Here is a 22,753-nt window from a genome sequence, read left to right on the forward strand (position 1 = left end):
ATGCGGTTCCCCGCTCCCCCCAGTGTACGTGGCTCCGTCCTGCGGCCTCGGTCTCCGCAGGGTGTGGGTCCGTCCCCCGTCGCCCCCGATGCGGGTCTCTTCCAAGGGGTATCCGGTGCCGCTGGTGCCCCTGTCCCGGCCCTCGGTTCCTGGCCGGTCGCTGCGGATCCCCCCCGGTCCGTGCGGGTCCCCCCGTGCCCGCTCCCCGGGGCGGTGCCGCCCGGTCCCGCCCCGCCGGTGTCCGGTTACCCGGGACCCGCCAGCCCGGGGGTGTCGCGCGCCCGCGCCCCGCAGCAGGTACCGGGCACGGGGGGGCTGCCCCGGGGGGGGGGGACACGGACCGGGGGGGGGGGGTGGGGGGGGGTCGAACCCGACGTGTGCGGGGGGAGCGCAGCGAGAACCCCCCGGGCCCGGCCCGGCCCGAGCTCCCCGGGGGCACCACGGAGCCCCCCCGAGCCCCCCACGGCGCCCCCCGAGCCCCCCGGTCCGTGCCGTGCCCGGGGCCGCCCCCATGGCCCCGGGGGGCCGCGGGGTCCAGCGGGGAGCGACCGGCGCCGGTGACCTTGGGGGCGCTGGGGGGGGCTCGGTAGCTCCGCGGTGCAGGGTCACCCTGTGCCGGGCCGTGCGGTGCCGTGCCCCGTGCCAGGCCCTGCAGTGCCCCCCTGTGCAGTGCAGGATGAGTGCGTGCAGCAGGTTGTGGTGCTGAGCTGTGCCAGGCCCTGCAGTGCCATCCTGTGCAGTGCAGGATGAGTGCGTGCAGCAGGTTGTGGTGCTGCCCCGTGCCAGGCCCTGCAGTGCCACCCTGTGCAGTGCAGGATGAGTGCATGCAGCAGGTTGTGGTGCTGAGCCGTGCCAGGCCCTGCAGTGCCACCCTGTGCAGTGCAGGATGAGTGCGTGCAGCAGGTTGTGGTGCTGAGCCGTGCCAGGCCCTGCAGTGCCACCCTGTGCAGTGCAGGATGAGTGCATGCAGCAGGTTGTGGTGCTGAGCTGTGCAGGCCCTGCAGTGTCACCCTGTGCAGTGCAGGATGCGTGCATGCAGCAGGTTGTGGTGCGAGCCATGCCAGGCCCGGTGCACCCTGTGCAGTGCAGGTGAGGCATGCAGCAGGTTGTGGTGCTGAGCCGTGCCAGGCCCTGCAGTGCCACCCTGTGCAGTGCAGGATGAGTGCGTGCAGCAGGTTGTGGTGCTGAGCCGTGCCAGGCACTGCAGTGCCACCCTGTGCAGTGCCGGGCAGTGCAGGATGAGTGCGTGCAGCAGGTTGTGGTGCCGTGCCCCATGCCAGGCCCTGCAGTGCCATCCTGTGCAGTGCCGGGCAGTGCAGGATGAGTGCATGCAGCAGGTTGTGGTGCTGAGCCATGCCAGGCCCTGCAGTGCCACCCTGTGCAGTGCAGGATGAGTGCGTGCAGCAGGTTGCGGTGCTGAGCCGTGCCAGGCACTGCAGTGCCACCCTGTGCAGTGCCGGGCAGTGCAGGATGAGTGCATGCAGCAGGTTGTGGTGCTGAGCCGTGCCAGGCCCTGCAGTGCCGTGCAGTGCGGGATGAGTGCATGCAGCAGGTTGCGGTGCTGAGCTGTGCCAGGCCCTGCAGTGCCATCCTGTGCTGAGCCGTGCAGTGTAGCCAGGGCAGTGTGGCGCAGTGCGCTGCACTTGAGGGCAGGGTGCAGTGTGCAGTGTGCCATGTGCGGTGCAGTGCAGTGTGTAACACTGTGTGAGTGTGCAGTGTGCCATGTCAATGGTGCAGGGCACAGTTTATGATTGTGTAGTGTGCAGTGTGCAGTGTAATGCAGCGTGTGCCATGCAGTGTGTGCAGTGTGCAGTGTGCTGTCTGCAGTGTGCAGTGTGCAGTGTGCCAGTGTGCTTCAGTGCAGTGTGCTGTGTAGTGTGCTGCTGCAGTGTGCCAGTCCCGTGCAGTGCACAGCGTGTGCATGTGTGCTGTGTGCAGTGTGCTGTATGCAGTGTGCAGTGTGCCATGTCCCAGTGCAGGGCACAGCGTGTGCCATGTGCCCCATGCTGTGTGCAGTGTGCAGTGTGCTGTATGCAGTGTGCAGTGTGCCATGTCCCGGTGCAGGGCGCAGTGTGTGCCATGTGCTGTGTGCGGTGTGCAGTGTGCCATGTCCCGGTGCAGGGCACAGCGTGTGCCATGTGCTGTGTGCAGTGTGCTGTATGCAGTGTGCAGTGTGCCATGTCCTGGTGCAGGGCACAGCGTGTGCCATGTGCCCCATGGTGTGTGCAGTGTGCAGTGTGCTGTATGCAGTGTGCAGTGTGCCATGTCCCGGTGCAGGGCGCAGCGTGTGCCATGTGCCCCATGGTGTGTGCAGTGTGCAGTGTGCTGTATGCAGTGTGCAGTGTGCAGTGTGTCATGTCCCGGTGCAGGGCACAGCGTGTGCCCCATGGTGTGTGCAGTGTGCTGTATGCAGTGTGCAGTGTGCCATGTCCTGGTGCAGGGCGCAGCGTGTGCCATGTGCCCCGTGCTGTGTGCAGTGTGCAGTGTGCCATGTCCCGGTGCAGGGCGCAGCATGTGCCCCGTGCTGTGTGCAGTGTGCTGTATGCAGTGTGCAGTGTGCAGTGTGCCATGTCCTGGTGCAGGGCGCAGCGTGTGCCATGTGCCCCATGCTGTGTGAGGCTGCTGGCACTGGGGCTGGTGCTGCCTTGTCCTTGGCTGTGGGGAGGGCCCCGGCAGCTCCCTGCGAGTGAAGAGGGTGTGGGGGTGTGGGGGTGTCTCTGTGTGTCTGTGCGTGTGCGTGCGTGTGTGTCTCTGTGTGTGTGTGTGTGTGTGTCCGTGTGTCCCTGTGCCAGTGAACCCGTGTGTGTCTGTGTGCCCCTGTGTGAGTTGCTGTGCGTGTCCCTGCGTGTGTCCCTATGTGTGCCCCTATGTCCCTGCGTGTGTCCCTGCGTGTGTCCCTATGTCCATCCCTATGTCCCTCTGTGTGTCCCCATGTCCGTCCCTATGTCCCTCTGTGTGTCCCCATGTCCGTCCCTATGTCCCTCTGTGTGTCCCTCTGTGTGTCCCCATGTCCATCTCTATGTCCCTGTGTGTGTCCCTATGTCCCCATGTCCGTCCCCATGTCCCCGTGTCCCCCCGTGTCCCTCTCTCCCATGTGCATGTACATGTGCCACTGCCGCAGCCGCAGCCGTCTCTGACCCTTCCCTCAGTGGGCGCTCAGCCAAGGGCGCGTGACCGCGGCACCGGAGCCAAGCGGGGCCTGTGCCGGGGGGACCTGGGGGTGTCCCCGTGTGGGGCCAGGCCTGTGCCTGGGCGTGTGTCCGTGTGGGGCCTGTGGGGGGGCAGCTGGGGGTGTCCCCGTGTGGGGCTGGGCTCATGGGGCTGGGCCTGTGCTGTGGGGTGGGGGAGAGTGGGGCTGTGCCCGTAGGGCTGCCGTGTGTTGGGTGGGGATGTCTGGGGCTGGCGTGTGTGGGGTGGGACCCCCCGGGATGTCCATAGGTGGGGCTGGGCCCATGGGGCTGTGCCTATGGGGTGGGATATCCAGGGTTGGGATGTGTGGGGTGGGAGCATCAGAGCTGTCCCCAAGTGAGGCTGTGCCCATGGGGCTGGGATGTGTGGGGTGGGCGGTGTGCGGGTCCACATGTGTGGATCCACGTGTGCGGGTCCGTGTGTGCGGGTCCATGTGTGCGGGTCCGTGTATGCAGGTCCGTGTGTGCGGATCCACGTGTGCGGGTCCACGTGTGTGGGTCCATGTGTGCGGGTCCACGTGTGCGGGTCCATGTGTGTGGTCCCACGTGTGCAGGCCCATGTGCATGTCCATGTGCATGTCCCCATGTGTGTGTCCCCACGTGCGCGTCCCCACGTGTGTGTCCCCACGTGTGTGTCCCCACGTGCGTGTCCCCATGTGTGTGTCCGTCCCCACGTGTCCGTCCCCACGTGTGTGTCCCCACGTGTGCGTCCCCACGTGCGTGTCCCCATGTGTGTGTCCCCATGTGTGTGTCCCCACGTGTGTGTCCCCACGTGTGTGTCCCCATGTGTGTGTCCCCACATGTGTGTCCCCATGTGTGTGTCCCCATGTGTGCAGGTCCATGTGCAGGTCCCCACGTGTGCATCCCCACGTGTGTGTCCCCACGTGTGTGTCCCCATGTGCGTGTCCCCACGTGTGTGTCCCCACGTGTGCAGGTCCATGTGCGTGTCCCCACGTGTCCGTCCCCACGTGTCCGTCCCCACGTGTGTGTCCCCATGTGCGTGTCCCCATGTGTGTCCCCCCACGTGTGTGTCCCCATGTGCGTGTCCCCACGTGTCCGTCCCCACGTGCGTGTCCCCACGTGCGTGTCCCCACGCATGTGTCCCCATGACGCGCTCCTGCCGCAGGCGCCATGGCGGAGGCCCACCAGGCCGTCGCGTTCCAGTTCACGGTCACACCCGAGGGCCTTGACCTGCGGCTGAGCCGCGAGGCCGTGCGGCAGCTCTGCCTCGCCGCCGCGCACGCGTGGAAGAAGCGCCTCGTGCAGGCCAAGGTGCGCTCCCTGACACCGCCGTCACCCTCATTGTCACCCTCATTGTCACCCTCATTGTCACTCTGTCACCCTGACACCCCGATACCCTGTCATCATGTCACCCTATCATTGTCACCCATCAGCATCATCACCCCGCCCCATCACTCCATCCCCATCACCATCACCCCATCCCCATCATCCCTACCATCATCACCCATCATCCCCATCATCCCCATCATCCCTATCATCACCCCATCCCCATCATCCCTACCATCACCCCATCCCCATCATCCCTATCATCACCCCATCCCCATCATCCCTATCATCACCCCATCCCCATCATCCCTACCATCACCCCATCCCCATCATCCCTATCTTCATTGCATCCCCATCATCCCTATCATCACCCCATCCCCATCATCCCTACCATCACCCCATCCCCATCATCCCTATCTTCATTGCATCCCCATCATCCCCATCATCCCATCATCCCTATCATCACCCCATCCCCATCATCCCTATCATCACCCCATCCCCATCATCCCTGTCATCACCCCATCCCTATCATCACCCCATCCCCATCATCCCTATCATCACCCCGTCCCCCCCCATTGTCACCCCCACTGTCACCCCGGTCACTGCTGCCCTGTGCCCACAGAACACGTTCCTGAGTGGGGTGTACCCGGCCTCCCCGTCCAGCTGGGTGCTTGTGGTCATGGCCACTGCTGGCTCCGTCTACTGCCAGGTGGACCCTTCCCGGGGACTCATCACCCGCATCCAGCACTACCTGCCCCAGAGGTGACACTGGGGCACGGGGGGACATGGGGAGATATGGAGACACGAGGACATGGGGTGACAGAGGGGAACAGGGGGGGACATGAGGACATGGGGGGATAGCAGGGGACAAGGGGGGATATGGGCACACAAGGACACGGGGGGACACGGGGAGATATGGAGACACGAGGACATGGGGTGACAGAGGGGGAACAGGGGGGGACATGAGGACATGGGGGGATAGCAGGGGACAAGGGGGGATATGGGCACACAAGGACATAGGGGGACAGGGGACAAGGGGGGTGACAGAGGGGGCACACATGGGGGGAGGACATATGGGCACACAAGGACATAGGGGGACATGGGGGACGTAGAGACGTGGGAGGAGCCCTCCGCCCCCATGTCACAGTGCTGCAGGCCATGGTGGGGCCCATCCCCATGTCCCAGCCCACGGGCACGATGGACCCACCTGCACGTCCCCAGCGCCCCGGGACCAGCCCCACACGTCCCACCTCCCGTATCCCCCCGCAGCTCCACCCCACATGGGTGCTCCCAGGGTCCCCCTTCCCGGCTCAGCCCCATGGAGGGGTCCCCCATGTGCCGTGTCCCTGCAGCCGGTTCCTGAGCCCCAGCGGGCAGGAGGCGCTGAGCGCGGCGCTGTTCGGCACCGGCGTGTGGCTGGGCACGGTGCTGCTGTTCCGCCGCGCCCTGCGCCTGCTCCTGACCTACCATGGGTGGATGTTCGAGCCCCACGGCCGCCTCAGCCGCCGCACCCGCGTCTGGATGGTCAGTGCCTGGGGACGGGGTGGGACATGGATGGGGTGGGACATGGATGGAGAGGTAACGGGATGGGATGGGGAGGGATGGAGAGGTAACGGGATGGGATGGATGGGGAGGGAGTCAGAGGTAACGGGATGGGATGGGGAGGGGTGGAGAGCTAACGGGATGGGATGGGGAGGGATGGAGAGGTAACGGGATGGGGGATGGGGAGGGATGGAGAGGTAACGGGATGGGATGGATGGGGAGGGATGGAGAGGTAACGGGATGGGATGGGGAGGGATGGAGAGGTAACGGGATGGGATGGGGAGGGATGGAGAGGTAACGGGATGGGATGGGGAGGGATGGAGAGGTAACGGGATGGGATGGGGAGGGATGGAGAGGTAACGGGATGGGATGGATGGGGAGGGATGGAGAGGTAACGGGATGGGATGGGGAGGGATGGAGAGGTAACGGGATGGGATGGATGGGGAGGGATGGGATGGATGGGGAGGGATGGAGAGGTAACGGGATGGGATGGGGAGGGATGGAGAGGTAACGGGATGGGATGGATGGGGAGGGATGGAGAGGTAACGGGATGGGATGGGGAGGGATGGAGAGGTAACGGGATGGGATGGGGAGGGATGGAGAGGTAACGGGATGGGATGGGGAGGGGTGGAGAGGTAACGGGATGGAGAGGTAACGGGATGGGATAACGGGGGGACGGGATGGGAGGTAACGGGAGGGATGGAGAGGGGTGGAGACGGGTAACGGGATGGGGAGGGATGGAGAGGTAACGGGATGGGATGGGGAGGGATGGAGAGGTAACGGGATGGGATGAATGGGGAGGGATGGAGAGGTAACGGGATGGGATGGGGAGGGATGGAGAGGTAACGGGATGGGATGGGGAGGGGTGGAGAGGTAACGGGATGGGATGGGGAGGGATGGAGAGGTAACGGGATGGGATGGGGAGGGATGGAGAGGTAACGGGATGGGATGGGGAGCGATGGAGAGGTAACGGGATGGGATGGGGAGGGATGGAGAGGTAACGGGATGGGATGAATGGGGAGGGATGGAGAGGTAACGGGATGGGATGGGGAGGGATGGAGAGGTAACGGGATGGGATGGGGAGGGGTGGGAGAGGGATGGGCTTGGATGGTAACTGGATGGGAGGGTGTTCCTTCCCTGGAGGGTAACGGGATGGGGTGGGGAGGGATCCCCACAGGTGATGATGAAGGAGTTGTCCTTGGCAAGGGCTGTGGGATGGGATGGGATGGGGTGGGATGGGATGGGGTGGATGGGATTGGATGGGATTGGGGTTGATGGTGGGATAGGATGGGATGGGGGAGTCTATGATGGGATGGGGATGGAGGGTCTATGATGGGATGTGGGATCTATGATGGGTTGGGGGGTCTGTGGTGGGATGGTGGGTCTATGATGGCATGGGATAGAATGAGATGGGATGGAATAAGTTGGGGATAGGATGGAATGGATGGAGATGGGGTGGATGGCATGGGATGGGGATGGGATGGGTTTGGGGTCACCCGAGCCCAATTCTGCAGTACCTGGAGTCGGTGCGGCCCCTGATGGACAATGAGAAGTACAACAAGATGGAGACGCTGGCCAAGGAGTTCAAGGAGACGATCGCACCGCGGCTGCAGAAGTACCTGATCCTCAAGTCCTGGTGGACAACCAACTACGTGAGTCATCAGCAGCCCCAGGTGACAGATGTGGGGGGGACCCTCGCCACGTGTCCCCCCAGATGGCCCCATGGACACGTGGTGATGGTTCCCCCATCCAGCACCATGGATGATGTCCCCAAAGTCCTGCTGCTCATCCCTCATCATGGGAAGGGGGATTTGGGGCCTCCCGAGGGGTCCTGTCCCCCATCTCCGACTTCATCCCAATCCCATCTCCATCCCCATCCCATTTGCGTCTCTATCCCATGTTATCTCTATCCCATCTCCCTCCCCATCCCCTCCCACCTCATCCCCGTGCCCGCAGGTCAGTGACTGGTGGGAGGAATACATCTACCTGCGCGGCCGCAGCCCCATCATGGTCAACAGCAACTACTACGCCATGGTAGGGGTCTGGGGGTTCCAGTGCCGCGTGCCCCCCCGGGCTCCCCCCATCCTCATGGAGTGTCTTTCGGCAGGATTTCCTGTACGTGACCCCCAGCCACATCCAGGCTGCGCGCGCCGGGAACGCGGTTCACGCCATGATCCTGTACCGCCGCAAGCTGGACCGCGGCGAGCTGCCCCCCGTGAGCAGCGGGGCTCTGTGGGGCTCACAGGGGTCCTGGGGGTGTTTCAGGGGCTGGATGAGGGGGTGCAGGGGGATCTGTGGGTCTGGGTTGTTGGGGTGCAGGGGGATCTGTGGGTCTGGGTTGGGGGATGCAGGTGGGAGTGCAGGGGGATCTGTGGGTCTGGGTTGGGGGATGCAGGTTGGAGTGCAGGGGGATCTGTGGGTCTGGGTTGTTGGGGTGCAGGTGGGAGTGCAGGGGGATCTGTGGGTCTGGGTTGTTGGGGTGCAGGTTGGAGTGCAGGGGGATCTGTGGGTCTGGGTTGGGGGATGCAGGTGGGAGTGCAGGGGGATCTGTGGGTCTGGGTTGGGGGATGCAGGTGGGAGTGCAGGGGGATCTGTGGGTCTGGGTTGGGGGATGCAGGTTGGAGTGCAGGGGGATCTGTGGGTCTGGGTTGGGGATGCAGGCGGGAGTGCAGGGGGATCTGTGGGTCTGGGTCGGGGGATGCAGGTGGGAGTGCAGGGGGATCTGTGGGTCTGGGTTGGGGGATGCAGGTTGGAGTGCAGGGGGATCTGTGGGTCTGGGTTGGGGGATGCAGGTTGGAGTGCAGGGGGATCTGTGGGTCTGGGTTGGGGGATGCAGGTGGGAGTGCAGGGCGATCTGAGGGTCTGGGGTGGGGGATGCAGGTGGGAGTGCAGGGGGATCTGTGGGTCTGGGTTGGGGGATGCAGGTGGGAGTGCAGGGGTGTCTGCGGGTCTGGGTTGGGGGATGCAGGTGGGAGTGCAGGGGGATCTGTGGGTCTGGGTTGGGGGATGCAGGTGGGAGTGCAGGGGGATCTGTGGGTCTGGGTTGTTGGGGTGCAGGTTGGAGTGCAGGGGGATCTGTGGGTCTGGGTTGTTGGGGTGCAGGTGGGAGTGCAGGGGGATCTGTGGGTCTGGGTTGGGGGATGCAGGTTGGAGTGCAGGGGGATCTGTGGGTCTGGGTTGGGGGATGCAGGGGGGAGTGCAGGGGGATCTGTGGGTCTGGGTTGTGGGGGGGCCGGTGGGCGGGCAGGGGGATCTGTGGGTCTGGGTTGGGGGATGCAGGTGGGAGTGCAGGGGGATCTGCGGGTCTGGGTTGGGGGATGCAGGCGGGAGTGCAGGGGGATCTGTGGGTCTGGGTTGGGGGATGCAGGTTGGAGTGCAGGGGGATCTGTGGGTCTGGGTTGGGGGATGCAGGTGGGAGTGCAGGGGGATCTGTGGGTCTGGGTTGGGGGATGCAGGTGGGAGTGCAGGGGGATCTGTGGGTCTGGGTTGGGGGATGGAGGTGGGGGTGCAGGGGGATCTGTGGGTCTGGGTTGGGGGATGCAGGTGGGAGTGCAGGGGGATCTGTGGGTCTGGGTTGGGGGATGCAGGTGGGAGTGCAGGGGGATCTGTGGGTCTGGGTTGGGGGATGCAGGTGGGAGTGCAGGGGGATCTGTGGGTCTGGGTTGTTGGGGTGCAGGGGGATCTGTGGGTCTGGGTTGTTGGGGTGCAGGTGGGAGTGCAGGGGGATCTGTGGGTCTGGGTTGTTGGGGTGCAGGGGGATCTGTGGGTCTGGGTTGTTGGGGTGCAGGTGGGATCTGTGGGTCTGGGTTGTTGGGGTGCAGGGGGATCTGTGGGTCTGGGTTGTTGGGGTGCAGTTCACAGCCCCCCTCGCCCCTGCCCCACAGCTGATGGCGCTGGGCATCGTCCCCATGTGCTCCTCCCAGTCGGAGCGGATGTTCAACACCACCCGCGTCCCGGGCAAGGAGGCCGGTACGGGGGACGTGGGGACCGGGGGGCACAGGACGTGTCAGCGCGCTCCTGCCGGTGGGGTGCCTGTGGCTCCCGTGTCCCCATGTCCCGTGTCCCTGCCGCAGACCAGCTCGTGCACCTCGGGGACAGCCGGCACGTGGCCGTGTTCCACCGCGGGCGGTTTTACCGGCTCTGGCTCTACAAGGGGGCCCAGCTCCTGCCGCCCTGTGACCTCCAGCTCCAGTTCCAGCGCATCCTGGATGATCCCTCGGGACCGCAGCCGGGCGAGGAGCGGCTGGCGGCGCTCACCGCGGGGCAGAGGTGTGGGGCTGGGATGTGGGGCTATGGGGCTGGTGGCACGGCAGGGGAGAGGTGTGGGGCTGGCATGTGGGGCTATGGGGCTGGTGGCACTCACCGCGGGGGAGAGGTGTGGGGCTGGCATGTGGGGCTATGGGGCTGGTGGCACTCACCGCGGGGGAGAGGTGTGGGGCTGGCATGTGGGGCTATGGGGCTGGTGGCACTCACCGCGGGGGAGAGGTGTGGGGCTGGCATGTGGGGCTATGGGGCTGGTGGCACTCACCGCGGGGGAGAGGTGTGGGGCTGGCATGTGGGGCCATGGGGCTGGTGGCACTCACCGCGGGGGAGAGGTGTGGGGCTGGCATGTGGGGCTATGGGGCTGGTGGCACGACAGGGGAGAGGTGTGGGGCTGGCATGTGGGGCTATGGGGCTGGCGGCGCTCACCGCGGGGGAGAGGTGTGGGGCTGGCATGTGGGGCTATGGGGCTGGCGGCACTCACCGCGGGGGAGAGGTGTGGGGCTGGCATGTGGGGCTATGGGGCTGGTGGCACTCACCGCGGGGGAGAGGTGTGGGGCTGGCATGTGGGGCTATGGGGCTGGTGGCACTCACCGCGGGGGAGAGGTGTGGGGCTGGCATGTGGGGCTATGGGGCTGGTGGCACTCACCGCGGGGGAGAGGTGTGGGGCTGGCATGTGGGGCTATGGGGCTGGTGGCACTCACCGCGGGGGAGAGGTGTGGGGCTGGCATGTGGGGCCATGGGGCTGGTGGCACTCACCGCGGGGGAGAGGTGTGGGGCTGGCATGTGGGGCTATGGGGCTGGTGGCACGACAGGGGAGAGGTGTGGGGCTGGCATGTGGGGCTATGGGGCTGGCGGCGCTAACCGCGGGGGAGAGGTGTGGGGCTGGCAGGTGGGGCTATGGGGCTGGCGGCGCTCACCGCGGGGGAGAGGTGTGGGGCTGGCATGTGGGGCTATGGGGCTGGTGGCACGGCAGGGGAGAGGTGTGGGGCTGGCATGTGGGGCTATGGGGCTGGCGGCGCTCACCGCGGGGGAGAGGTGTGGGGCTGGCATGTGGGGCTATGGGGCTGGCGGCGCTCACCGCGGGGGAGAGGTGTGGGGCTGGCATGTGGGGCTATGGGGCTGGCGGCACGACAGGGGAGAGGTGTGGGGCTGGCATGTGGGGCTATGGGGCTGGTGGCACTCACCGCGGGGGAGAGGTGTGGGGCTGGCATGTGGGGCCATGGGGCTGGTGGCGCTCACCGCGGGGGAGAGGTGTGGGGCTGGCATGTGGGGCTATGGGGCTGGCGGCGCTCACCGCGGGGGAGAGGTGTGGGGCTGGCATGTGGGGCTATGGGGCTGGTGGCACGGCAGGGGAGAGGTGTGGGGCTGGCATGTGGGGCTATGGGGCTGGCGGCGCTCACCGCGGGGGAGAGGTGTGGGGCTGGCATGTGGGGCTATGGGGCTGGCGGCGCTCACCGCGGGGGAGAGGTGTGGGGCTGGCATGTGGGGCTATGGGGCTGGTGGCGCTCACCGCGGGGGAGAGGTGTGGGGCTGGCATGTGGGGCTATGGGGCTGGTGGCACGGCAGGGGAGAGGTGTGGGGCTGGCATGTGGGGCTATGGGGCTGGCGGCGCTCACCGCGGGGGAGAGGTGTGGGGCTGGCATGTGGGGCTATGGGGCTGGCGGCGCTCACCGCGGGGGAGAGGTGTGGGGCTGGCATGTGGGGCTATGGGGCTGGCGGCGCTCACCGCGGGGGAGAGGGGTGGGGCTGGCATGTGGGGCTATGGGGCTGGCGGCGCTCACCGCGGGGAGAGGTGTGGGGCTGGCATGTGGGGCTATGGGGCTGGCGGCGCTCACCGCGGGGGAGAGGTGTGGGGCTGGCATGTGGGGCTATGGGGCTGGCGGCGCTCACCGCGGGGGAGAGGTGTGGGGCTGGCATGTGGGGCTATGGGGCTGGCGGCGCTCACCGCGGGGGAGAGGTGTGGGGCTGGCATGTGGGGCTATGGGGCTGGCGGCGCTCACCGCGGGGGAGATGTGTAGGGCTGGGATGTGGGGCCATGGGGCTGGTGGCTGCATTGCTGTAAGTGCTGTGGGTGCTGCTGTGGGTGCTGTGCACATGGCTCACACCATGCATGCATGCACACTGTGCTGCGTTGCTGTAAGTGCTGTGGGTGCTGCTGTGGGTGCTGTGCACATGGCGCACACCATGCATGCATGCACACTGTGCTGCGTTGCTGTGGGTGCTGCAGGAGCTTTACGTGCAGTGGGTGCTGTGCTTTGCTGTGCATGCTGTGGGTGCTGTGCATGCAGCGCTTGTGGGGCCTACAGGGCAGTGGGGTGTGCTGTGGGTGCTGTGCGCGTGCTGCCAAGCAGCAGGCACAGGGGATGGAGCAGGTTCTGTGGGATGGGGCCCCGGGGACTCCCATGGGTGGGGACTCGCTGTGGGTCAGTAGGGGACCTCGGGGACTCGCTGTGGGTCAGTAGGGGACCTCGGGGACTCGCTGTGGGTCAGTAGGGGATCTCGGGACTCGCTGTGGGTCAGGAGGGGATCTCGGGGACTCGCTGTGGGTCAGTAGGGGACCTCGGGGACTCGCTGTGGGTCAGTAGGGGATCTCGGGGACTCGCTGTGGGTCAGGAGGGGATCTCGGGGACTCGCTGTGGGTCAGTAGGGGACCTCGGGGACTCGCTGTGGGTCAGTAGGGGATCTCGGGGACTCGCTGTGGGTCAGTAGGGGATCTCGGGACTCGCTGTGGGTCAGTAGGGGATCTCGGGGACTCGCTGTGGGTCAGTAGGGGACCTCGGGGACTCGCTGTGGGTCAGTAGGGGATCTCGGGGACTCGCTGTGGGTCAGTAGGGGATCTCGGGGACTCGCTGTGGGTCAGTAGGGGACCTCGGGGACTCGCTGTGGGTCAGTAGGGGATCTCGGGGACTCGCTGTGGGTCAGTAGGGGATCTCGGGGACTCGCTGTGGGTCAGTAGGGGACCTCAGGCACTCGCTGTGGGTCAGTAGGGGACCTCGGGGTCTCGCTGTGGGTCAGTAGGGGACCTCAGGGACTCGCTGTGGGTCAGTAGGGGATCTCGGGGACTCGCTGTGGGTCAGTAGGGGACCTCGGGGTCTCGCTGTGGGTCAGTAGGGGACCTCGGGGACTCGCTGTGGGTCAGTAGGGGACCTCGGGCACTCGCTGTGGGTCAGGAGGGGATCTCGGGGTCTCGCTGTGGGTCACTCGCTGTGGGTCAGGAGGGGACCTCGGGGACTCGCTGTGGGTCAGTAGGGGATCTCGGGGACTCGCTGTGGGTCAGTAGGGGATCTCAGGGACTCGCTGTGGGTCAGGAGGGGACCTCGGGGACTCGCTGTGGGTCAGGAGGGGACCTCGGGGTCTCGCTGTGGGTCAGTAGGGGATCTCGGGGACTCGCTGTGGGTCAGTAGGGGATCTCAGGGACTCGCTGTGGGTCAGGAGGGGACCTCATGGACTCGCTGTGGGTCAGGAGGGGATCTCGGGCACTCGCTGTGGGTCAGTAGGGGATCTCGGGGACTCGCTGTGGGTCAGTAGGGGATCTCGGGGACCTGCTGTGGGTCAGGAGGGGACCTCGGGGACTCGCTGTGGGTCAGGAGGGGATCTCGGGGACTCGCTGTGGGTCGAGGCGTGGGACAGGGGTCTCTCTGGGTCCCAGCGTGGCGGCTGTGCCGCAGGGTGCCGTGGGCCGAGGCGCGCGCGCGGTTCTTCAGCCGCGGCCCCAACAAGGCATCGCTGGACGCCATCGAGCGCGCCGCGTTCTTCGTGGCGCTGGACGAGGAGGCGCATGGCGCGGCGCCGCGGCGCGAGGGCTGCATGGACGCCTACGCCAAGTCCCTGCTGCACGGGCGCTGCTGCGACCGCTGGTTCGACAAGTCCTTCACCCTCGTGGTCTACAGCAACGGGAAGCTGGGCGCCAACGCCGAGCACTCCTGGGCCGACGCGCCCGTCATCGGCCACCTCTGGGAGGTACCGGGAGCACCCTGGGGGCGGGCAGCCCGTGGGCACCCCTTTGGGAGCCCCGGGGATGGGCGGGGTGGCTCATGGGCACCCCCTCGGGAATCCCATTGGACACCTTCCTTGGGGATCCCGGAGCTTGGGACCCCCATTGGGCACCCCCAGTTGAGCACATCCAGTTGGGGACCCCCATTGGGCACCCCCAGTTGAGCACATCCAGTTGGGGACCCCCATTGGGCACCCCCAGTTGAGCACATCCAGTTGGGGACCCCCATTGGGCACCCCCAGTTGAGCACATCCAGTTGGGGACCCCCATTGGGCACCCCCAGTTGAGCACATCCAGTTGGGGACCCCCATTGGGCACCCCCAGTTGAGCACATCCAGTTGGGGAGCCCTTGGTGCACCCCCAGTTGAGCACATCCAGTTGGGGACCCCCATTGGGCACCCCCAGTTGAGCACATCCAGTTGGGGACCCCCATTGGGCACCCCCAATTGAGCACATCCAGTTGGGGAGCCCTTGGTGCACCCCCAGTTGAGCACATCCAGTTGGGGACCCCCATTGGGCACCCCCAATTGAGCACATCCAGTTGGGGACCCCCATTGGGCACCCCCAATTGAGCACATCCAGTTGGGGAGCCCTTGGTGCACCCCCAATTGAGCACATCCAGTTGGGGACCCCCATTGGACACCCCCAATTGAGCACATCCAGTTGGGGACCCCCATTGGGCACCCCCAATTGAGCACATCCAGTTGGGGAGCCCTTGGTGCACCCCCAGTTGAGCACATCCAGTTGAGCACCCCCAATCACATCCAGTTGGGGACCCCCATTGGGCACCCCCAGTTGAGCACATCCAGTTGGGGAGCCCTTGGTGCACCCCCAATTGAGCACATCCAGTTGGGGAGCCCTTGGTGCACCCCCAGTTGAGCACATCCAGTTGGGGACCCCCATTGGGCACCCCCAGTTGAGCACATCCAGTTGGGGACCCCCATTGGGCACCCCCAGTTGAGCACATCCAGTTGGGGACCCCCATTGGGCACCCCCAGTTGAGCACATCCAGTTGGGGAGCCCTTGGTGCACCCCCAATTGAGCACATCCAGTTGGGGAGCCCTTGGTGCACCCCCAATTGAGCACATCCAGTTGGGGACCCCCATTGGGCACCCCCAGTTGAGCACATCCAGTTGGGGACCCCCATTGGACACCCCCAATTGAGCACATCCAGCTGGGGACCCCCATTGGGCACCCCCAGTTGAGCACATCCAGTTGGGGAGCCCTTGGTGCACCCCCAATTGAGCACATCCAGTTGGGGACCCCCATTGGGCACCCCCATTGACCCCCATTGGACACCCCCAATTGAGCACATCCAGTTGGGGACCCCCATTGGGCACCCCCAGTTGAGCACATCCAGTTGGGGACCCCCATTGGGCACCCCCAATTGAGCACATCCAGTTGGGGACCCCCATTGGGCACCCCCAGTTGAGCACATCCAGTTGGGGACCCCCATTGGGCACCCCCAATTGAGCACATCCAGTTGGGGAGCCCTTGGTGCACCCCCAGTTGAGCACATCCAGTTGGGGACCCCATTGGGCACCCCCAGTTGAGCACATCCAGTTGGGGACCCCCATTGGGCACCCCCAATTGAGCACACCCAGTTGGGGAGCCCTTGGTGCACCCCCAGTTGAGCACATCCAGTTGGGGAGCCCTTGGTGCACCCCCAATTGAGCACATCCAGTTGGGGACCCCATTGGGCACCCCCTGAGCACATCCAGGGGGGATGTGTGGACACCCCCAGTTGAGCACATCCAGTGGGGCACCCCCATGGGGCACCCCCAATTGAGCACATCCAGTTGGGGATGGGGACACCCCCAATTGAGCACATCCAGTTGGGGAGGGTTTTGGGCACCCCCAATTGAGCACATCCAGTTGGGGACCCCCATTGGACACCCCCAGTTGAGCACATCCAGTTGGGGACCCCCATTGGACACCCCCAGTTGAGCACATCCAGTTGGGGACCCCCATTGGACACCCCCAGTTGAGCACATCCAGTTGGGGACCCCCATTGGACACCCCCAGTTGAGCACATCCAGTTGGGGACCCCCATTGGGCACCCCCAGTTGAGCACATCCAGTTGGGGAGCCCTTGGTGCACCCCAGGGTTAGCGACCCGCACTGGGCACTCCCAGTTGGGAGCTTTTATAGTGCACCATAAATTGAGTCCCTCTGGGGGGAGCCTGCATTGGGCACCCCCAGCTGGGTGCCCCCAGCCAGGGACCCCTCTCCGGGGGGGATGTGTGGGGCTGGGAGGACGTGGGGGGCTCACACTGGGGCAGTGGGGGTTGCATTGGAGGGGATGGGGCAGGTGGGGAGGATCAGGGGTTGGGGGTCTGGAGGGTTTTGGGGCCGTTGCCCCACACCCACATCTCCCCCCCCCCCAGTTCATGCTGGGCACAGACCGGTTTGAGCTGGGCTACACCGAGGATGGGCACTGCAAGGGGGAGCCCAACACCGCGCTGCCCCCCCCGCAGCGCCTGCAGTGGGACATCCCAGAGGAGGTGGGTCTGAACCCCAGCCCTTGCCCCACATCGCGGGCTGCTCTCTGCCCCTTGGCACCAGCGCAGGAGATGCCATTGTCACCCGGTGTCCCAGCGCAGGGCGATGTGGGGCAAGTTCCGTGGCCCCCACGTGGCCTGTGTCCCTATGGATGCTGTGTCCCTATGGATGCTGTGTCCCTATGGATGCTGTGTCCTGTGTCCCTATGGATGCTGTGTCCCTATGGATGCTGTGTCCCTATGGATGCTGTGTCCTGTGTCCCTATGGATGCTGTGTCCTGTGTCCCTATGGATGCTGTGTCCCTATGGATGCTGTGTCCTGTGTCCCTATGGATGCTGTGTCCTGTGTCCCTATGGATGCTGTGTCCTGTGTCCCTATGGATGCTATGTCCTGTGTCCCTATGGATGCTATGTCCTGTGTCCCTATGGATGCTGTGTCCTGTGTCCCTATGGATGCTGTGTCCTGTGTCCCTATGGATGCTGTGTCCTGTGTCCCCCACGTGTCCTGTGTCCCTATGGATGCTGTGTCCCTATGGATGCTGTGTCCTGTGTCCCCGCAGTGCTGTGCAGCCATTGAGCGCTCGTACCTGCTGGCCCGGACGCTGGCTGAGGACGTGGACTTCCACGTGTTCCATTTCTCGGACTTTGGGAAGGGGCTCATCAAGCGGTGCCGGACCAGCCCCGACGCCTTCATCCAGATCAGCCTCCAGCTCGCCCACTTCCGCGTGAGGAGCAGGGGAAGGCGGCAGGAACGGGGGTGTGGTGGGAATGGGAAGGGCATTGGGATGGGATGGGATGGGGCTGGGATGTGGTGGGATGGAGATGGATGGGATGAGGTGTGATGGGATGTGATGTGATGGGATGGGGAGGGATGGAGATGTGATGGGATGGGGTGGGATGGAGATGGGATGGGATGTGATGGGATGTGATGTGATGGGATGGGATGGGATGAGATGAGATGGGATGGGGTGGGATGGGTTGTGTTGGAAGGAGGTGGGATGCAATGGGATGAGGTGGGATATGTTGGGATGTGATAGGATGGGGGTGGATGTGATGGGATATGGTGTGGTGGGACGGGATGAGGTGGGATATGATGTGTTGAGTTGAGGTGTGATGGGATGGAATGAGGTGGGATGGGTGGGATGTGATGGGATAGGATGTGTTGGGATGAGGTGTGATGGGATGGGATAAGGTGGGATGGGTGGGGTGTGTTGGGATGTGATGGGATGGGATGAGGTGTGATGGGATGGGATGTGTTGGGATGAGGTGCGATGGGATGGGATGTGTTGGGATGAGGTGCGATGGGATGGGATGTGTTGGGATGAGGTGTGATGGGATGGGATGTGTTGGGATGAGGTGCGATGGGATGGGATGTGTTGGGATGAGGTGTGATAGGATGGGATGTGTTGGGATGAGGTGATGTGGGTTGGGATGTGTTGGGATGGGATGTGTTGGGATGAGGTGTGTTGGGATGGGATGTGTTGGGATGAGGTGCGATGGGATGGGATGTGTTGGGATGAGGTGCGATGGGATGATGTGTGTTGGGATGGGATGTGTTGGGATGAGGTGTGTTGGGATGAGGTGTGTTGGGATGGGATGTGTTGGGATGAGGTGTGTTGGGATGGGATGTGTTGGGATGAGGTGCGATGGGATGGGATGTGTTGGGATGAGGTGTGTTGGGATGGGATGTGTTGGGATGAGGTGTGTTGGGATGGGATGTGTTGGGATGAGGTGTGTTGGGATGGGATGTGTTGGGATGAGGTGCGATGGGATGGGATGTGTTGGGATGAGGTGCGATGGGATGGGATGTGTTGGGATGAGGTGTGTTGGGATGAGGTGCGATGGGATGGGATGTGTTGGGATGAGGTGTGTTGGGATGGGATGTGTTGGGATGAGGTGTGTTGGGATGGGATGTGTTGGGATGAGGTGTGATGGGATGGGATGTGTTGGGATGAGGTGTGATGGGATGGGATGTGTTGGGATGAGGTGTGTTGGGATGAGGTGTGATGGGATGGGATGTGTTGGGATGAGGTGTGTTGGGATGAGGTGTGATGGGATGGGATGTGTTGGGATGAGGTGTGTTGGGATGGGATGTGTTGGGATGAGGTGTGATGGGATGGGATGTGTTGGGATGAGGTGTGTTGGGATGAGGTGCGATGGGATGGGATGTGTTGGGATGATGTGTTGGGATGAGGTGTGATGGGATGGGGTGTGTTGGGATGGGATGTGTTGGGATGAGGTGCGATGGGATGGGATGTGTTGGGATGAGGTGCGTTGGGATGGGATGTGTTGGGATGAGGTGTGTTGGGATGGGATGTGTTGGGATGAGGTGTGTTGGGATGGGATGTGTTGGGATGAGGTGTGTTGGCATGGGATGTGTTGGGATGAGGTGTGAGGCGCTGTGCTGGTGGGGCAGGACAAGGGCCAGTTCTGCCTGACGTACGAGGCGTCCATGACGCGGCTGTTCCGTGATGGCCGCACCGAGACCGTGCGCTCCTGCACCGCCGAGTCCACGGCCTTCGTGCGCAGCATGGCCGACCCTGCGCAGAGCGTGAGCACCGCGGCCGCGCGCGTCGCATCCCCCGTGTGCCCTGCGGGTGCTCCTGCTCCTTGGGAATGACGGTCCCGGAAAGGGCCCCTCTCTGGAGGAGGAGGTCACATCCCCCACTCCGAATCCATCCCTCGCTGGCATCCAAATCCCTGGGCTTCACCCCCTCAGAGGTCCCCATCCCTCATGGAGGTCCCCATCTCCTACCCCTTGGAGCCGTCCCCATCCCTTAGGACGACCCGTGTCCCTCATGGTGGTCCCTGTCCTTTGGGACATCCCGGTCTCTCCTGAGGCACGCGGGGCCGGGTCTCCCTGTCCGGGGCAGTCCCTGGTGCCTGTGCCGTGTGTGACGCCGTGTCCCCGGTGTGTGTCGGTGCCCCGCAGCGCGCGGAGCGGCAGCGGCTCTTCCGGTTGGCGGCAGAGAAGCACCAGCTCATGTACCGCTTGGCCATGACCGGCGCCGGCATCGACCGACACCTCTTCTGCCTCTACCTGATGTCGCGGTACCTGGGGCTGCAGTCGCCCTTCCTTGCCCAGGTCAGCGCCACGCGGGGCAGGGGACATGGCATGGCACACATAGCACATGGGGCAGGCATGGCACATACAGCACCTGGGACAGGCATGGCACACGTAGCACATGGGACAGGCATGGGCACATACAGCACATGGGACAGGCATGGGCACACACAGCACATGGGACAGGCATGGCACACGTAGCACATGGGACAGGCATGGCACACACAGCACATGGGACAGGCATGGCACACACAGCACATGGGACAGGCATGGGCACACACAGCACATGGGACAGGCATGGCACACATAGCACATGGGACAGGCATGGGCACACATGGCACATGGGACAGGCATGGCACACACAGCACATGGGACAGGCATGGCACACATAGCACATGGGACAGGCATGGGCACACATAGCACATGGGACAGGCATGGGCACACACAGCACATGGGACAGGGATGGGCACACGTAGCACATGGGACAGGCATGGGCACACATAGCACATGGGACAGGCATGGCACACATAGCACATGGGACAGACATGGCACACACAGCACATGGGACAGGCATGGCACACACAGCACATGGGACAGGCATGGCACACATGGCACATGGGACAGGCATGGGCACACATAGCACATGGGACAGGCATGGGCACACACAGCACATGGGACAGGCATGGCACACACAGCACATGGGACAGGCATGGCACACACAGCACATGGGACAGGCATGGCACACACAGCACATGGGACAGGCATGGGCACACACAGCACATGGGACAGGCATGGCACACATAGCACATGGGACAGGCATGGGCACACACAGCACATGGGACAGACATGGGCACACGTAGCACATGGGACAGGCATGGGCACACATAGCACATGGGACAGGCATGGCACACGTAGCACATGGGACAGGCATGGGCACACATAGCACATGGGACAAGCATGGGCACACATAGCACATGGGACAGGCATGGCACACGTAACACATGGGACAGGCATGGCACACACAGCACATGGGACAGGCATGGGGACACACAGCACATGGGACATGGCATGGGCACACACAGCACATGTGACAGGCATGGGCACACACAGCACATGGGACACAGCAGCATGCAGGGCACATGGGACACCAGGAAGGCACACATGGCACACAGGACACTGCATGGGCACACATAGCACATGGGACACCAGGAAGGCACACATGGCACACAGGACACTGCATGGGCACACGGAGCACACGGGACACTGCATGGGTGTGCAGGAGAAAGCCACCACCCTGATGTGTCACAGCACATGCGTGTGCAAGGGCTGCACACACTCCATGGCACACGTGTGCCCAGCTGCCATTGTCGGGGTGTCAGTGGGGTGCAGTGGCTGCTCTGGGCTGCACTGGGGTGCACCCTGGGCTGCACTGGGGTGCACTGGGGTGCACACTGGGCTGTACTGGGGTGCACTGGGGTGCACACTGGGCTGTACTGGGGTGCACTGGGGTGCACACTGGGCTGCACTGGGTGCCCTGGCTGCGGTGCAGGTGCTGTCGGAGCCATGGCGTCTCTCCACCAGCCAGACCCCACAGCAGCAGCTCAACATGTTCGACCTCAACAAGTTCCCCGACCACGTCTCCACCGGCGGTGGCTTCGGGCCTGTGAGCACTGGGGAAGAGGGGGTATTGGGGGGGTCCTGGGGGTGCAGGTGGGTGCTTGGGGCCTGGGCTGGGGGACGAGGGAGGTCCTGGGGGATAATGGGGGGATCCTGGGGGTCATGGGGGCGTCCTGGGGTTCCAGCGGGGTGCTGGAGGGTCCCGGGGGAAGCTGATGCCCCATACCCGCCATGGCCCTGGGCAGGGACGTGCTGCAGGCAGGTGCCCCCAGCCCCATGGGGCAGTGGGTCCCACCTTCCCCTTCACCCGCAGGTGGCGGATGACGGTTATGGTGTCTCCTACATGATAGCTGGGGAAAACCTGATCAACTTCCACGTGTCCAGCAAGTTCTCGAGTCCTGAGACGGTGAGAGCGGGGCCGGGAATGACAGCAACGGGATGGGGATGGGATGGAGAGACTTGGGGTGTTGGTGAGGAGCAACTCAACTCCCTCTGCTCTGGAGCCAGGCTGAGAGAGCTGGGCTGGGGCAGCCGGGAGAAGAGAAAGCTCCTGAAGGGGAGACCTGAGAGCAGCTCCAGTGCCTGAAGGGGCTGCAGGAAACCTGGAGAGGGGCTTGGGACAAGGGATGTAGGGCCAGGCCAAGGGGAATGGCTTTAACCTGCCCGAGGGGAGACTGAGCTGAGCTCTTAGGCAGAAGCTCTTCCCTGTGAGGGTGCTGAGGCGCTGGCACAGGGTGCCCAGAGAAGCTGTGGCTGCCCCATCCCTGGCAGTGTTCAAGGCCAGGTTGGACACAGGGGCTTGGAGCAAGCTGCTCCAGTGGAAGGGGTCCCTGCCCGTGGCAGGGGTTGGAGCTGGAGGAGCTTTAGGATCCCTCCCAGCACACCCCAGTGCATGGCTCTGCGGTGCCGGGGGGCTGTGGGGGGCCGTGGGTCACGGTGTTGCCCCGCAGGACTCGAAGCGCTTCGGCAGGCACATCCGTCAGGCCATGCTGGACGTCGCGGAGCTCTTTGACAAACCCAAGTGATGCTGGAGCCAAGCCCCGGGCGAGGGGCGCGGAGCTGGGGGGGCTGCGGCAGCCCCTGTCCCAGGGGAGGCGCTGGGGGGGTCCCGGGGTCTCTGCTCTGATCGTACTTCCAATAAAGGTTGGTGTGATGTGGATGGATCCCGTGCACCCAGCGTGGCCCCGTGGGGGCCCCACAGTCCCACGGCACCATCCCATGGGCTGCACATGAAGGGTGCAGCCGGTGACTGGTGATGCATGTTGTGCTGGTGCCTGTGACGTGCTGTGTGCAGTGGG

At 64.5% G+C, this 22,753-nt stretch overlaps 1 protein-coding gene across 1 annotated transcript; it reads left to right on the top strand.

The window, feature by feature from the left end:
• The first annotated feature begins 200 nt into the window (after positions 1-200).
• Positions 201-22,517, top strand: CPT1B (carnitine palmitoyltransferase 1B). The gene is made up of 17 exons (XM_062625212.1): positions 201-297; positions 4,315-4,460; positions 5,098-5,237; positions 5,828-5,999; positions 7,442-7,669; positions 7,974-8,051; positions 8,125-8,232; positions 9,902-9,986; positions 10,091-10,286; positions 13,949-14,240; positions 16,661-16,777; positions 17,335-17,499; positions 19,191-19,325; positions 19,707-19,859; positions 21,388-21,501; positions 21,769-21,861; positions 22,406-22,517. The coding sequence occupies exons 2-17, from the start codon at positions 4,320-4,322 to the stop codon at positions 22,478-22,480; spliced, it is 2,292 nt and encodes a 763-aa protein (XP_062481196.1). The 5' UTR covers positions 201-297; positions 4,315-4,319; the 3' UTR covers positions 22,481-22,517.
• The last annotated feature ends 236 nt before the right edge of the window (positions 22,518-22,753 follow it).

Source organism: Pezoporus occidentalis, unplaced genomic scaffold (genome assembly GCF_034315485.1).
Source record: "Pezoporus occidentalis ecotype Australia unplaced genomic scaffold, CSIRO_AGI_Poc_V1 ctg279, whole genome shotgun sequence".
In the NCBI taxonomy this organism is placed as follows: domain Eukaryota; kingdom Metazoa; phylum Chordata; class Aves; order Psittaciformes; family Psittacidae; genus Pezoporus; species Pezoporus occidentalis.